Below are 15487 nucleotides of genomic sequence, written 5' to 3'. Positions count from 1 at the left end.
AATCAAATACTTGGGAATAAACCTAACAAAAGAAATAAAGGACCTATACAAAGAAAACTATAAAACACTGTTAAAGGAAATAGAAGAAGACTCAAAGAAATGGAAAGACATCCCCTGCTCATGGATCAGAAGAATTAACATTATCAAAATGGCCATCCTACCAAAAGCAATCTACAGATTCAATGCTATTCCAATTAAAATTTCAATGTCATTGTTCAAAGAAGTAGAAAAAATATTGATGAAATTCATATAGAGCCACCAAAAACCCCAAATAGCCAAAACCCTCCTGAAAAAAACAGAAGGGAATGGAGGCATCACGCCCCAGATTTCAAACTATACTACAAAGCCATAATAATCAAAACTGCATGGTAGTGGAACCAGAACGGACACATGGACCAATGGAACTGAATAGAAAACCCAGAAATAAACCCACAGATCTATGGTCAACTAATCTTTGACAAAGGAGGAAAGAATATGCACTGGGGCAAAGAAAGTTTGTTCAGTAAATGGTGCTGGGAAAACTGGGTCACTACATGCGAAAGAATGAAGCTTGACTACTACCTCACACCATGCACAAAAACCAACTCAAAATGGATTAAAGAACTAGACATAAGACCTGAAACCATAAAATATATAGAAGGAAATATAGGCGAAACACTACGTGACATGCACCTCAAAGACATCTTTACAGACACATCACTCAAAGCAGTGATAGTGAAGGCAAAGATAAACAGCTGGGACTACATCAAATTGAAGAGCTTCTGCACAGCAAAAGAGACAATAACCAAAACAAAGAGAAACCCCACCGACTGGGGAGAAAATTTTTGCACCCAATACTAACGATAAAGGACTGATCACAAAAATCTGCAAAGAGCTGATGAGACTTAACAAAAACAAAGAAAATAATCCAGTCAAAAAATGGGCAGAAGAGCTAAAAAGAAACTTCTCCAAAGAGGAAATACAAATGGCCACCAGGCATATGAAAAAATGTTCAACGTCACTTGCAATCAGGGAAGTGCAAATCAAAACTACCATGAGATACCATCTCACACCAGTGAGAATGGCACATATTAAAAAAACTAGCAACAACAAATGTTGGCGAGGATGTGAAGAGAAAGGAACTCTCCTGCATTGCTTGTGGGAGTGCAAACTGGCCCAACCACTATGGAAAGCTGTGTGGAGATTCCTCAACCTACTAAAGATAGAGCTTCCATATGATCCAGCAATTCCACTCCTAGGTATTTACCCAAAGGACACAGAAACATTAATTCCAAAGAGCACCTGCACCCCTATGTTTATAGCAGCACAATTTACAATAGCTAAGCTTTGGAAACAACCCAAATGCCCAAAAATAGATGACTGGATCAAGAAGAGGTGGTACATATACACCATGGAATATTACTCAGCATTCAAAAAAGATGAACACATGCAATTTGCAGCAACATGGATGGCGCTGGAAGGGATCATGCTCAGAGAAATAAGCCAGAAAGAAAAAGAAAATACCGGATGGTCTCACTCATAACAAGAATCTAGAAAACCTAAATAACGGACCAGGAAAAAGAATAACTATAAGAAAGAAAAAAATCAAAATCAACAAACAACTATGAACCAGAGACACCCTTTGAGGGGGGGTGGGGAGGGGAGGGATTGGGGTCAAAATCAGGGGGTCGCAATTGTATGGGGAATATAAAAATAAAAAAATAAAGAGCTTTGGAATTTTTGCTACAACACTGAGAAATGAAATGTTCTATGGAATATAATTAAGATGCAATTAATTAAAATGGTATTAATATAGGAATAAAAAACCCAGTGGACCAGTATAATCTCAAAAAATGGATTTCTGTCAAATAGACAATGTAGTACATGACAAAGATTGAAGTTTAATTCATCGGGAAAAAGATGGCATATTCAATAAATGATGTTGGTACAACTGGCTATCCATCTGGAAGAAAATAAAATTAGCCTCCTATCTTACACATTTTATAAAAATAAACACCAGATGGATTAAACATTTAAATGTTAAAAACAAAATAATAAAATTTGCAAGAAAGCGAAGGTGCTAAATGTACAATCTAGAAATGGGAAGATCTTTTTACAAAGACAAGAACTCCAGAAGATAAGCAAGAAAACTGAGATATTTGGATATATAAGATATCCATTAGAAAGATGAAAATTCCACTAGAATAAGGAAGGACAGACAATATATCTTAAAATTTGTAATTCAGAGGACAAACATTTGATATACATTATTGAAGACCTCTTATAGATTATCCAAAAAAAGACACATGACATATTTTTTTTTAAAGTGCAAGGGATGTAAACAGACATTTCACGGGATAGCAAATGCAAATACCTAATAGCTATGAAGAAAAGTGTAAATTCATGACTAGTCGGGAAAGCACAAAGTAAAGCAACATTTTAATATTGTAATCCTTTCAGGTGGCCAAAAATTAAGAGTGATGGCCTCCCTGGTGGCACAGGGGTTAAGCACCGCACTATGAAGCAATCTGCAGCCTCTGCATAGTGAGTTTGATCCCCGGCTGGCCAGGGAGCAACCCAAATGGCGCAGCAGACCTCTCCTGTCTTGCCCGCTGCTCCCCTCAGCAGTGTATTTCAGTCAGTCTGCCTGTTCTGTTCCCCACTCTTTCTCTGGTGAAACCTTTCACCCCCACATCTCTGGCCTGTACCCCAGCTTGTATGCATAAATAAATTTTTTAAAAAAACTAAGAATGGGGCCTCCCCAGTGGCGCAGAGGTTGAGCGCCGGGTTGCGAAGCTGCCTGCAGCCTCTGCAGCGCCGGTTCAATCCCCGGCTGCTCCCTGGCCACCGGAGGAGGGTCCCACATGGCGCGCTAGACCTCTCCTGCCGCCCGCCGCTCCCCTCAGCAGTGTACTTCGGTCCTTCTGCCTGCTCTGCTCCCCGCTCTGGCTCTGGTGAATTCTCTCACCCTCCCGTGTTTCTGACTGTACCCAGTGCTTGTATAAATAAATAAATAAAAATAAATCTTAAAAAAAAAAAAAAAAAAAACTAAGAATGATAACATTTATTGCTGATAGGGAACATAGGTGTTCATATTTTTTGTGGAAATGTGAATTGTTCTCAGTGTTTTTGCAAAGGAATCTGACCACATCTGTTAAAATGGAAAATTGATACAGCCTTCAATTTAGCCATTTTTGCCTGGGTATGCATCACTTAGAAATAAAACCCAAGATGAGTGGTGTGAAGCGTGGGGAGGGGAAAGATCTCTAAACATTATGGATAACACATGGGTCTCATAATGATGAATTAGAAAATTGGGACTCATTTAAAACAGCCCATCTGGATTATGAGAGGGTAAACTTCCACCCATGACTGGTCTGCTAAAGAGTTGACACTCTTGCATACAACTGAAATGTCTCATGAAACAATAATACATGTAGCATCCTTTGACATCTTCTGTTTATAGTTTCTTCTTTTTCCCTTAGAAAAAAAGTGCTGGTCACAACTCAGAAGTGGGTCACAACTGCAATTTGAAAAACACTGCCACAAAGCAGCATAGGTGCATTAGTATTAGTGTTCGTTTAGCCTGGTGAACTTCAAGGTCCTATTTTTCCTTGCTAAAATTCTAAGATGCTACATTTATCAGAGGGGACAGTGTCTTTCCCGCTCTCTACTTACACATTTCCCTGGAGTTCTGAATTAGGCACAGGGCAATCATTCCTTTTTTTTTTTTTTTTTTTAAAGATTTATTTACTTATTTATACAAGCAGTGGGTACAGTCAGAATTGCGGGAGGGCGAGAGAATTCACCAGAGCCAGAGCGGGGAGCAGAGCAGGCAGAAGGACCGAAGTACACTGCTGAAGGGAGCAGCAGGCGGCAGGAGAGGTATGCGCGCCATGTGGGACCCTCAGCTGGCGGCCAGGGATCGAATCAGCGCTGCAGAGGCTGCAGGCAGCTTTGCAGCCCAGCGCTCAACCGCTGCGCAACCAGGGGAGGCCTGCAATCATTCCTTTTAAGGGGCCACATTGGCAACAGCTTATAATCAGTATACACAAGACAATTTTAGATCAAATATTCATTTGTTGTGGACTTGTTTATTGGCTATTCACCATCTTCCACCATAACCAACTTCTTTCTCTGCTAGTTTCTTTCTCTTATATTAAGCTAAGTCTCCTCAATTTTATTTGTCAGCTAAATTTTCTTAATTTAGAAATTACAACATAAACAAGAAAAGCTCTGCCTGTGAGTGACTCATGGATTAGGAGGAGAAACAAACAGTTGGGACAGCACCAGATGTCGAGGAGAGGAACACAGAAGGTCCCCAGGCAGCAGAGAACATGGGTCTAATGGACGAGGGGTGGGGATGGCTTCTCAGAAGTCACATGTTTGAGGAAGAAAGTATCTACTTTTGCCTGAGGTGAAAGGGGTAAAATAGCACATGCCAAGACATGAAGGCTGAAAGAGTCATGCATTACTTGGGTGCTTTGGGCATATTCTGAAAAATGTATCTTTAGACAATTTCATCCTTCTGTGAATGTAGTGTTAGCAGTGGTTTCTGAATACTCATGGACCACAATGAACAAGTCAACATGAGATTAAATCAGCACATGGGAAAATGATGCTACCAAGAGGCCAGTAGCCGCTAGATATGAGTCCGCTGCCAGGATAAAATGCTGCAATATTAAGACTGCTGTGACATCAATAGGCTAAAAGGAGATTATCATGTTTTACGCGGCCCATTGCTGACCCAGTCATCGACATGTGCTGCATGACAGCAGTTATATTTGTCTGGAGTACCGTGAGAGGAGGAAGAAGCCTCTGAGCTGAAGGGAGAAATCTATGCAGAGCTGTAGGCTAAGGAAAACCCTCCAAGGTACTTTGTTCTCACTGTGTGTAGGAGTTAGGAGGGGTGAGTACAGATTTTCACAGCTTCAGTCTTAATTCTTTCTACCAGACTTGCTGCCTACCTCAGTCTGGAATGTCTTATTTGACCTGTAGCGGCCTGCTATGGGCTCAATGGACATTCAGAGGAACCACAGACAATGAGTGCATTTGTGTAAGCCAGCACTGGGAGGGTTTTCACACTCTTGTCCAGACTGTGCTCTGATCTTTAAGAGGTATAAAATGGAATTGCAGCACTTTGGGAATAACCTAGGCTAGTAAATATTCTCTTTTACTAAGACCTCTTTTCAAAGCTACCCCTTCCTGGAAAGATGTTGCAAATGAATCAAGAACTTACATTATTTTCATCCCACCCCCAGATCTTAAAGATAAGGAAAAATAGAGACATACAAAATAGAAGCATAAAAATAATTGACTTGTGATATCCTAGTTTTAGAGTTCTCATTAGCCATAGCTGTTCAACTTTAGATTTATGACTATTTTTAATACTGTAGTGTGAAAATTATCTAAGAAAAGTTGGATATTTGAGCTGGGAGATCCCTTTGGGTTTTTCTGTTTTACCCCAACTTTCTAGATAACTTTGTTCAAATTGATTCAAATAATTTTATATTAGACAATTAAAAGAAGCCGAAAAGCTGAGACTCAGAGTGACTTACCTTGTTTGTATGTCCCTCTAGTGTCTTAAAAAGGTATGTGTGCATTTCCATAATAAAATTTGTAGCGGGCCTCCCTGGTGGCTCCGGGGTAAAGGACAGTGCTATTAGGCTGTCACCAGAAACTGAAACATGAGTTAGATCCTCTGCCGGCCAGGACCAACCCACATCGCAGCAGACCTCTTCTGTCTCCCCCGCTGCTCTCCTCAGTAGTGTTTTTCAATAGATCCTCCTGTTCTGCTCTCCACTCTCTCTGATGGGTCTTCTTACTCGCTGGCACCTCTGGTCTATACCACAGTTTTTGTATGCATAAATAATTAAAAAAAAAAGAAATTTGTTTCCTTCTATGGATATTCTTGTATATTGACTTTTATACTCAATATATTAGGGTTTCCCCTAAATCTTTGTTAGTTGTATATTTGTTACTAACATGGTCACATAGTTAATGGGTCATTGTATTGATATAACTTAATTTTTTGACTTATTCCCTATTGTTGGTCATTTAAGTATTTCTGAATTATCATTATTATTAGAAATAAAACTTTTGCTCATAAATCATGGGTTCTGTGGTTAAGGGGATGGATATGTTTAAGGTTTCTGATACATACTGACAAATTGAACACCCAGGAAGTTTTTGCAGATTTGCCATAAGAAATGTGTTTCCTATTTTTTTTAAATCTTAGCAATTTTGAATAACAGGTGATTCCTGTTAACTTGGAGTTCAAATTTGCCCTCATTTTAATAATTAAAAAAATACTAACAATTATGATTCAACCATTTGCTTGAGAAGCCAGCAGGTCTTATTCCCAAATTATAAATGAACCTGTAAGAATTAAGGGAGAGTGTGACTCAATGGCAGAAATCAAATTTGAAATATCCAGGAGTTTTCCTGTAGGGGTCACTGTTACTGTCAATTTGCACCTGGGAGGAAACTAGAATCATGAACTGACCAATCCATACACATTATTAATTAATTAATTAATTAATTATTTTTTTTATTGCAGTGTCACTGATTTACAACTTTGATTGAGCTTTGGAGGTATAGGATCTCTCCTTCCAGGTGTTTTATCACACCACACCCTGCAAATTTAGTTTTAATGCCTGATTCCTCTACATTTCCTAAACTGCAAAATAAATCACAGAACCTTGCAATCAGATAGCATCATTATGTCAAGCTTTTAATATAATGACATATACCTCCCTCTCCACTCAATATGCTCCTTAGTTCCAATTGATTAAATATATACTTCTCATATGAAAGGCACTTATGCTTGATCTTAATAGAGGAAGCATTAGCTAATTGCCTAAGGCCATAAAGTGTTTACACGGCATATGCTGAATTGAGAAGGGAGGAAAAAACCAAGGATTGATGTGGATGAGAGAATCCCCTCCCCCACCTTTCCTTCTCTGCTTTTCTGATTGAACCTCTTTGCCCTCCGATTCAAACTCGACAAAGAAGACAAAATCAGATGTTGTGGGTGCATTCTATGCGGCCGTTTGAGTACAAAACCGTGCTCTTAAATTTTTTATTAATGCAACTCAGTCATGACCCGACATTCCCGGAGCCTGGCCAATATGGCCGTGCAGACACACCTTTGCAAGGTGGCTGTCAGGCTCCAGGGCTGGGGCAGAGACGATACCAGGTGCTGCCGGTAACTACTCGGTACTCTACAAAGCAGGAGTCTTCCCTGTCGTAAAATGCAAAGTAGCCAGCTGTTTTCCATTTCTTCTTCCCCCGGTGGTGTAGGAAGGGGCCGGGAGGATATTTACCGTCAGCTCTTGCACTTCTCTTATTTAACTGAGCCCAGTGGCAGTTACTTCTCTGGACGCAGCACCAGTGGGCTCAGGCCCAGCCGCACCTTGCAAGCAGGCTCGTGACTGATCAAGTTTTGGCCAAGTCGCCCTGGGCTGGGGTGTCTGGGAAACTGAAGGAGCCGATCTAGGAAACCCGGGTATGTGGCTGTGAGGCTGGTGTGCAAGTCTCAACTTCGGGTCAGATGGACGGCTCCACCTGCCTCCAGGAACTGTGTGTCCCGCGGCGGTGCGCGCTTGGCTGAGCTCCACTTCTCTCAGCTGGGACTTGGCAAAACTCACTCACCTGTCGCAACCCGGATCTGGGCAGGGAGCAGGGCCTGGCGGCCAGAACGCGCTGGTTACAGCCGCCTCGGCAGGCGGCCCTCCCCGCGCTGGGACCTCAGTGGCAGGGAGGCAGTGCTGGGACGGTTCCAGGAGGTACCCGCCCGGGGTCTCCGCGGCCCAGCTCCCTACTTGCTGTTAACCCCTCCCCCCCACCTCACCCCACCCCGGACGAACTCGGGCAAGCTCTACCCCTGCAGGTTCTGATGCTCCGCCTCCTGCTACTTGGAACCACTAAAGCCTGCAAACCTTTCCACTCCCTCTTAGTCTGCGGTCGATGCTGAGGTTTTCGGAACTTTCCAGACGAGGGCCACCCAGGCCCTTTGCCTCCTGCCATCACCGTACCTGCACCCTGCTTGGGAAAACCCTAAGCCCGGAGCTCCCGCTTTCCCTCAACACGGACGCCCCAACTTTTTACGCGCGGTCTGCGCCCCTCTCGCTGGGTGTCCACTTCTTCCTGTACCTGGGGACGCGCGGATTTTCCGGGGCCCCTCAATGCTTTTAACCTCTTCTTGCCTTCCTTCCTGGGGTCAGTGAGGGGCTGGCGAGCCCGGATTCTGGGTGCACTAGAGCGTTCCCTGCACTCGGGATTCGCCCTCGCCTCGGAGCCGACTCTCGGGGTCAGCTTGCGCCCGGCAGCTCGGAGCCTCTGACTCCAAAACTCAAATCGGGATCTGTCTTTTCTCTCCGAACGCCGTGCACGTCGCAGATCGACGCGGCGAGGTACCGGTGGAAGATCCGGGCGCGCAGGGCTGGTGGTCCCGTCGGGTACAGAGCGCACCATGGCTGGCTGCTGCTGCTTGTCGGCGGAGGAGAAGGAATCGCAGCGCATCAGCGCGGAGATCGAGCGGCAACTTCGCCGGGACAAGAAGGACGCGCGCCGCGAGCTCAAGTTGCTGCTGCTGGGTGAGTGAGAGAGTGAGTTTCCCTCCCGGCCCCTTCCCTCGCCCTGATCCGCGCTGGGTATGGAGTCTGGGGCTGCGCTTCTCCTACTTTCCCAGGGGCTCGAGGGTGCAGAAAACTTGGGGCCTTCAGCGCCTGTTTTTTGCACCTCCAGCTGGGCATCCTTTCTCTCTCAAAACAAAGGCTAAGGCAGAACTTGGACGCGTCTATTTTTCCTCACCTGTTGAGCTTTACGCTAGGTCTTAGCCCCATTTTATAGAATTAAAAATGGAAGCCCAGAAAAAGGTGAATTTGCCCCCGAGAAAAGGCAAAGCAGCTGTCATTTCAGTCTCGGGAGAAAGCCCCAACCGTCGCCTATGTCCGGGACTCCCTGTCTGGGAGGCCTTAATCTTTGCAACAGGCCCATGGTACCTGAGTGTGAGCGTGAGCTGCCAGAACTAGATCGTCAATAGGCTTTTTTGGGTCTCTCTACCATTCTAGGTAGGACACCCACTTTCAAAAACAAAGCATTTAAGCTTTGCCCACCTTATAGGGGAAGGATCCCACCTCTTCTGACTTCCTAGAACTGTTTAATCCAGGTGCTGTGTGAGGAATCTTAACCTTTCCCTTCTTGCTGGATATTAGCTGAGAGATCTTTCTATTGTAGATGGCTTGCAAGTACTTCCAACTTTTTTCTTTCATCCTTTCTAGACAAGAACCCTCTTCTCTCAGACCAGATTATTCATCTTTATTATAAAGGAGTCACACTCCCAGAGAGCTTCACGGAATGGGATCTAGCTAAAATAAAATAGAGAAGACCTGAGCAAGAGAACCCCCTTGCATGTATTCACTGAGTTTAGAGCCCAGAATCTGGCCATCCCCGCCTGTTTCCTTCCCACAGGACTAGATGGGAGACTTTGACTAAACCCCAAGCCTACTTCAGGGCCTATGCCAAGCAGGAGGGCAGTCCCTATCCCTGAGGAGTGCCCAAAGGGGTGGCTGTGCTGGGTTGTGGAAATTTCTTGGAAATGTCAGCTGGACAGCCACACTGTGGCCCTGAGTATCCGTTGGGTAGAGGTGGACCTGGCTGCGGAAGGGAAGGAGTTCTGTTTAATGGCCAGGGTTGCCCTGTCCCTTCAGGATCTGGAATTCTAAATTGTACCTGGCCTTCCAGGTTGTTATAAAGCTTGATTTGTCAAGGGAGGAGGCAGTTTGTGATTCTGTTCCAGTTTGTGAGCTTGATTAGCACTTTAAAGTAATTATGTGGGCCTCATTTGCACTCTTGCCCCAGGCTGCACAAACAAAAGGGATGGGCCTGGCTTTAGCAGCATACTCCTTTCTTTTCAAGGACAGGCTAAACCCTATTTCATTTAGAAATATTTTGATTTGTGTCAGTGTTTGAAGTACAGTGTGTGGAATATACCACGAGCTTGACAAATGCTGGATCTGTGTACAAAAAATTAAGTAGTAAGCTGAGCTGTACCGTATTGGTGATAAGCCTATTTGAAGTAAAATACTTGCATTTGCAATCAAAACAGAAGAGAAAGGTTTGTCGGTAAATTGTTTGCCTTGGAAGTCCTGTTTAACCCTGGTGACTAGAGCACCTTCCTCATCATTCCCAGGTCTTTTCCCAACATAGGCCTGACCTCCGGATTTATAGGCATTTTCTTGTGCCCCATTGTGACTTGCATAGCATCTCAGTGCTAGTCACTCAGAAGCTGCTAAAAATAGTTTTAAAACGCCAGGAACTGTACAGAACTCCAAGGGTGGACTTTTATTTATTTTAATTTTATTCATATATTTTCATATCATTGTTCATTTTTGTACAAGTTTAATTTCTCCTCTCAGGTATAGTCCCCTCAAAATCACCACCAACCAAGACACCTGTGAGCCATCACTGTCGTCCCTTGCGCTCTTCCCTCCTCTGTTTTAATCCCTCTCCCGCCCCTGCTGAATGTCTCTGATTTATTGTTTGCCAGCTCGTTTAGTCTTTTTACCCCCTGACCCCCAAGGGTGGACTTCTAAACCTCTGATTTCTCTCACTCTCTGTGAGAGTAGGGCACACTTCTGTTTTTTCCTGAAGACAAAGGAGGAGGCAATGACACAGAAGATACAGATATCAGGGACGGGCATAAGCTGTTTGGTCCGAAGTCATTAAGTTTGGATGAAAAATTCACCTGCTGTAGAGACTCAGGTGAATTAGATGACATGTGGGTGAAATGACACAAGTGAAAACACTTTGCTAATGTGAGTCAAGAATCCCCTGGGGAACGAGGAATGACCTAAAAAGCCAGGCGCTTCATGGCGAGGAAAGCCTTTGCAATGATGTGAGGACATTTCCAAGTATCTTCAGTGGCAGAGTATCCTGTTCGTGGACAGTGTCCACAGGAAAGATGAAAGCTGTTGTTTGGGTAGGGTAAGTAGCCGCAAGATGTCAGAGATACCTTGCTCTCGGTTGGCAGGTGGGGGGTAAAGGGCTGCCTGAGTTTAGTGAAAATTCCTTCCCAGTTTTTCAAATAGAAGGAGGATAGAAAGGGTTTCTGACAAGAGCCGTCATGGGTACATTCAGTGGAGAAATAGCAAAGAGAGAAATGTGATCTTTTATTGATTTTGGTATTAAATGAGACTTGGGAAAGTGTTGCTTGTTAACTGGGTTGAGTGCCGCCAGCAACTCTGACAGCTACATTTTGTATGCATCTAATGCTGGAACTCTCTGGAAGGAATGTTTACTGGGGAATTGGTATTTAACTTATGCTAGTATGGGAAGGTGTTAAATATGTGTGTTGTTAGGCCAGACTGCCAGAGTTCAAACCCTGGCTCTGCCTTGTCTTAGCAGTGGCCTAACTTCCCTCAACATATTCTGAGCCTGAGTTATTGGTAAATGCCAACTATTCATTGCTCCATTTTTGAGCATTTTTTTTCATTTTTATTATTTCATTTTTTTATAATAAATTTTATTTTTATATTCCCCATACAATTGCAACCCCTTATTTTGACCCCAATCCCTCCCCTCCCGCCCCTCACCCCCCAAAAAGTGTCTCTGGTTCATAGTTTTTTGTTGATTTTGATTTTCACTTTCTTATAGTTATTCATTTTCCTGGTCCCTTATTTAAGTTTTCTAGATTCCTGCTATGAGTGAGACCATCTGGTATTTTTCTTTTTCTTTCTGGCTTATTTCGCTGAGCATGATCCCTTCCAGCGCCATCCATGTTGCTGCAAATTGCATGTGTTTATCTTTTTTGATTGCTGAGTAGTATTCCATGGTGTATATGTACCACATCTTCTTGATCCAGTCATCTATTTTTGGGCATTTAGGTTGTTTCCAAAGCTTAGCTATTGTAAACAGTGCTGCTATAAACATAGGGGTGCAGGTGCTCTTTGGAATTGATGTTTCTGTGTCCTTTGGGTAAATACCTAGGAGTGGAATTGCTGGATCATATGGAAGCTCTATGTTTAGTAGGTCCAGAAATCTCCACACAGCTCTCCATAGTGGTTGGACCAGTTTGCACTCCATGGAATCACAAAAAACCCCCGAATAGCCAAAGCTCTCCTGAAAAAAAAAGAAGGGAATGGAGGCATCACACTCCCAGACTTCAAACTATACTACATTTTTGAGCATGTTTAACTACCAGTCAGATGTCATTTTCGATTTCAGTTGCTAATTTGTAGGTCCTATAATCGGTTTTGTTTAAATAGTCCTGGTAGCGCTGTAACAGAAATGTTTTGCTTTGAGTTTTCCACACTGTGTTCTAATCTGTAAGCTGATTTTAAAGTCACACTTCCTACTTATCCAGTGACTTGAAAATCTGAGTCCTAAAAAGTTTTATTGTGTTGAGTATAACAAAGTTCCATTTTCAAATACATTCCTGGCGGGCCTCCCCGGTGGCGCAGCGGTTGAGCGCTGGGTTGCGAAGCTGCCCGCGGCCTCTGCGGCGCCGTTTCGATCCCCAGCTGCTCCCCGGCCACCAGAGGAGGGTCCCACATGGCGCGCAGACCTCTCCTGCCGCCCGCTGCTCCCCTCAGCAGTGTACTTCGGTCCTTCTGCCTGCTCTGCTCCCCGCTCTGGCTCTGGTGAATTCTCTCACCCTCCCGCGCTTCTGACTGTACCCAGTGCATGTATAAACAAAAACAAAAACCAAACAAATAAATAAATAAAACATGCCTCAAATACATTCCTGGCCTGGTAGTGCTTTAGAGAAAATGGTGCAGAAAGTGACAGAATTTTCTCACTTTCTGAAGAGGAACAGGAGCAACATGGTAAGTATACTCCTGTTCCTTCCTGTGTCAGTCAATATAACTGACTTTTCCAAAGTGCCAGTCATGGTGCTCAGTATCAATTCCAAGCCCTGAGTTGGAGTTGCTTTTTCATAAGTAGCTTTTATGAGGAAGATGGTCATAAACACTTAAGAGAGATAAAAGGTGAAGCTTCCAATTGAGGAATTTTGAGTTGGGCCTTGAAAAATGGGGAGGGCAGGATGCTGATGACCATTCCTATTTGGGGGCTTGTGCGGGACACGCACAAACTTCTCCCCACCCACCAAGAGGAACTTGTGAGATGGTATGTCTTGTTCTCAGGACCTGGGATAGTATGAAGGACCCCTCAGGTGCAAGATTTCATCAAATTTTTGTGTGTTAACCATCAAAAGAGATGTTAATGGAGAAATGCTTAATTTTTTGTACCATAATATGGTTCAGAAAGGGAACCGTGTGAGCTTTTATGGCTTATGTCCATCCTGGCTGAAATAAACCTCACCAGTACTTCCTTTGTGAAGCAGCGGGCAGTCTCTGGAGGCCTCTCAGGAGGCAAATGCAATTTTTCTACTCTTCTTTCTACATTAAATGAAGACAGAACCTTTCCAAATAATGGACTCTTACCCATTGTGCCTTTTCCAATAAGCTTAATTGAAGTATGAGTTACTAAAAATCAACAATTTCATGTATTTTAACACATGTGAAGTTATGTAAGCATTAATCTTGATATAAAATATTTCCATGTGCAAGAGTTCCCTCTACTTTTCTGCAGTCTGCCCCCCAAATAATTTGAAAATATTTTTTATTTTGAAACAGTTTGCAAGAATAGTCCAAAAAAGTTTGTATGCCTGCTTTCCACTTGATCTATAATTGGCAATCTACCCCGTTTTCATTCTCATCTGTGTGTTCACTTCATTTGTGTACTTGAGGTAAGTTATATGCAGCTTAGCCTGTACCCCTCATTACGTCATTGTATTTATCCCACAAATAGAGATAGTCTCTTAAATAAGTACAGTTCATTTATGAAGTTTCAATAAATTTAACCTGGATACAGATACAGTGCTTGTATCCATTCTGTAATCCCTATCCCAGTTTTGTTTGTTGACTCATTAATGTCATTAGTGACATTTCTCCCACCTCCACTACAGGATCCTGTGTATGTGCAGATCCCACATTTAGTTCTGAAATTTAAAGTTTTCTTTTTTTTTTTTTTAAGATTTATTTATGCATACAAGAACAGGTACAGGCCAGAGGTGTGGGGGGTGAGAGGATTCACCAGAGACAGAGCGGGGAACAGAACGGGCAGACTGACTGAAATACACTGCTGAGGGGAGCAGTGGGCGCGGCAGGATTGGTCTGCTGTGCCATGTGGGTCACTTCTCTGGCCAGGGATCAATCTGGTGCGGCATTGGCTGTGGATAGCTTCATAGTGCTGTGCTTAACCCCTTGAGCCACCAGGGAGGTCCTAAAGTTTTCTTTATTTCAGAACATTTTTAGAAGCTCTCATTGCTTTTATGACATTGAATATTTGAGGAATAAAGTCCCTGCTGCTTTTCTAAACAGAATGTTCCTCATTTGGTGTTTGTCTGATTTCTTGCTATTAAAGAGTCCAACTCTGTATTCTTGGCTGAAACTCTGGATAGGTGATGTCATTCGTGGGGATCACTGTTGGAGGCATTATGTCCATCTACTCCTCATCAGTGAGATGTTAATGGAAAAATGACCAGTTTGATAGCTTGACCAGTTTGCTTGCTTGGTCAAGATGTCTGATTTTTCCACTGTCTTTACAGTTGTTGGGAAACACTTTGTAAGACCATGCAAATATCCTTCCCATCAAAATGGCCCTCTAGAGTAAGTAGCTATTCGTGATTACTACCTGATGCAATTATGACAGATACAAAATGATTTTTCCTATTCCATATCTCTCTCATTTACCAGTTGGCACTGGACATTCTACTGTAAGAAACTTTCCTTTGCCTTTGTTTGTTAACCATCTGTTACTCATGAATCTAATTTTTTTTAAAAACCAGTGGTTTTTATTTCATTGCTGTATTTAATCATTTTGGTGCTTAAGTTGTACCTATTTGCTCAAGGGGATCCCTGTTAAGTTGGCTCTTCTGTCATTGAGACATGCCCCCAATATTTTTGAGTTCCCTCTTACTTTCCAGCATAACTAGATGTCCCAGGCTCATCTTCTCTCTGCCCTTCCCAGCCCGGGAATCATTTCACTGCAGAATCTTGGTTATTTCTATGGAGAATTGCACCTACTCTTTTAAGGTGTTTAAGCCACTGGAAACACAGATATGGAGCCCACTAATTCAAATCAATTGCCAGGATCTAAGTACCTGAGGAAACACATTGCTATTAAAGCATGGAATTAGAGGATGAATGTTTTGAGAATGTAATGCTGTAAGCAGATACAAAATAGAGAAATCTGACAGTGGAGTTCTACAACAAGCAATGTTAAAAAAACTTTTTAAAGGTCCCTTCTAGTTTATGGCAATTTTGTTTTCTTTATTTCCATGATATGGACTCACCAAAGAAGTTTCCTTGTAAGAACGCCTGTGTATGGATGCAGGGAGGGAGAATTAGCTAGCTTAAGAAGGCAGAAGGGGATTTTAGTGTGTAGTGAGCAAAGCTATTACATTACTAAAGAGAGGGGTTGAAAATCAGGCAAAAAGTTG

At 43.0% G+C, this 15487-nt stretch overlaps 1 protein-coding gene across 1 annotated transcript in view; it reads left to right on the top strand.

Moving 5' to 3' along the window:
* Positions 1–7855: 7855 nt before the first annotated feature.
* Positions 7856–15487, top strand: part of GNA14 (G protein subunit alpha 14) — a 174371-nt gene continuing 166739 nt past the window's right edge. The window contains exons 1-2 of the mRNA XM_054689238.1: positions 7856–8093; positions 8380–8576. Coding sequence (XP_054545213.1) covers positions 7948–8093; positions 8380–8576 — 343 coding nt within the window. The 5' untranslated portion in view covers positions 7856–7947. The remainder of the gene's footprint in view (positions 8094–8379; positions 8577–15487) is intronic.

Source organism: Talpa occidentalis, unplaced genomic scaffold (genome assembly GCF_014898055.3).
Source record: "Talpa occidentalis isolate TD23 unplaced genomic scaffold, MPIMG_talOcc4v2.1 talOcc4.7, whole genome shotgun sequence".
Lineage (NCBI taxonomy): Eukaryota > Metazoa > Chordata > Mammalia > Eulipotyphla > Talpidae > Talpa > Talpa occidentalis.
The sequence above is the reverse complement of the archived record's forward strand: the minus strand, read 5'-3'. Positions and strand labels throughout refer to the sequence as shown.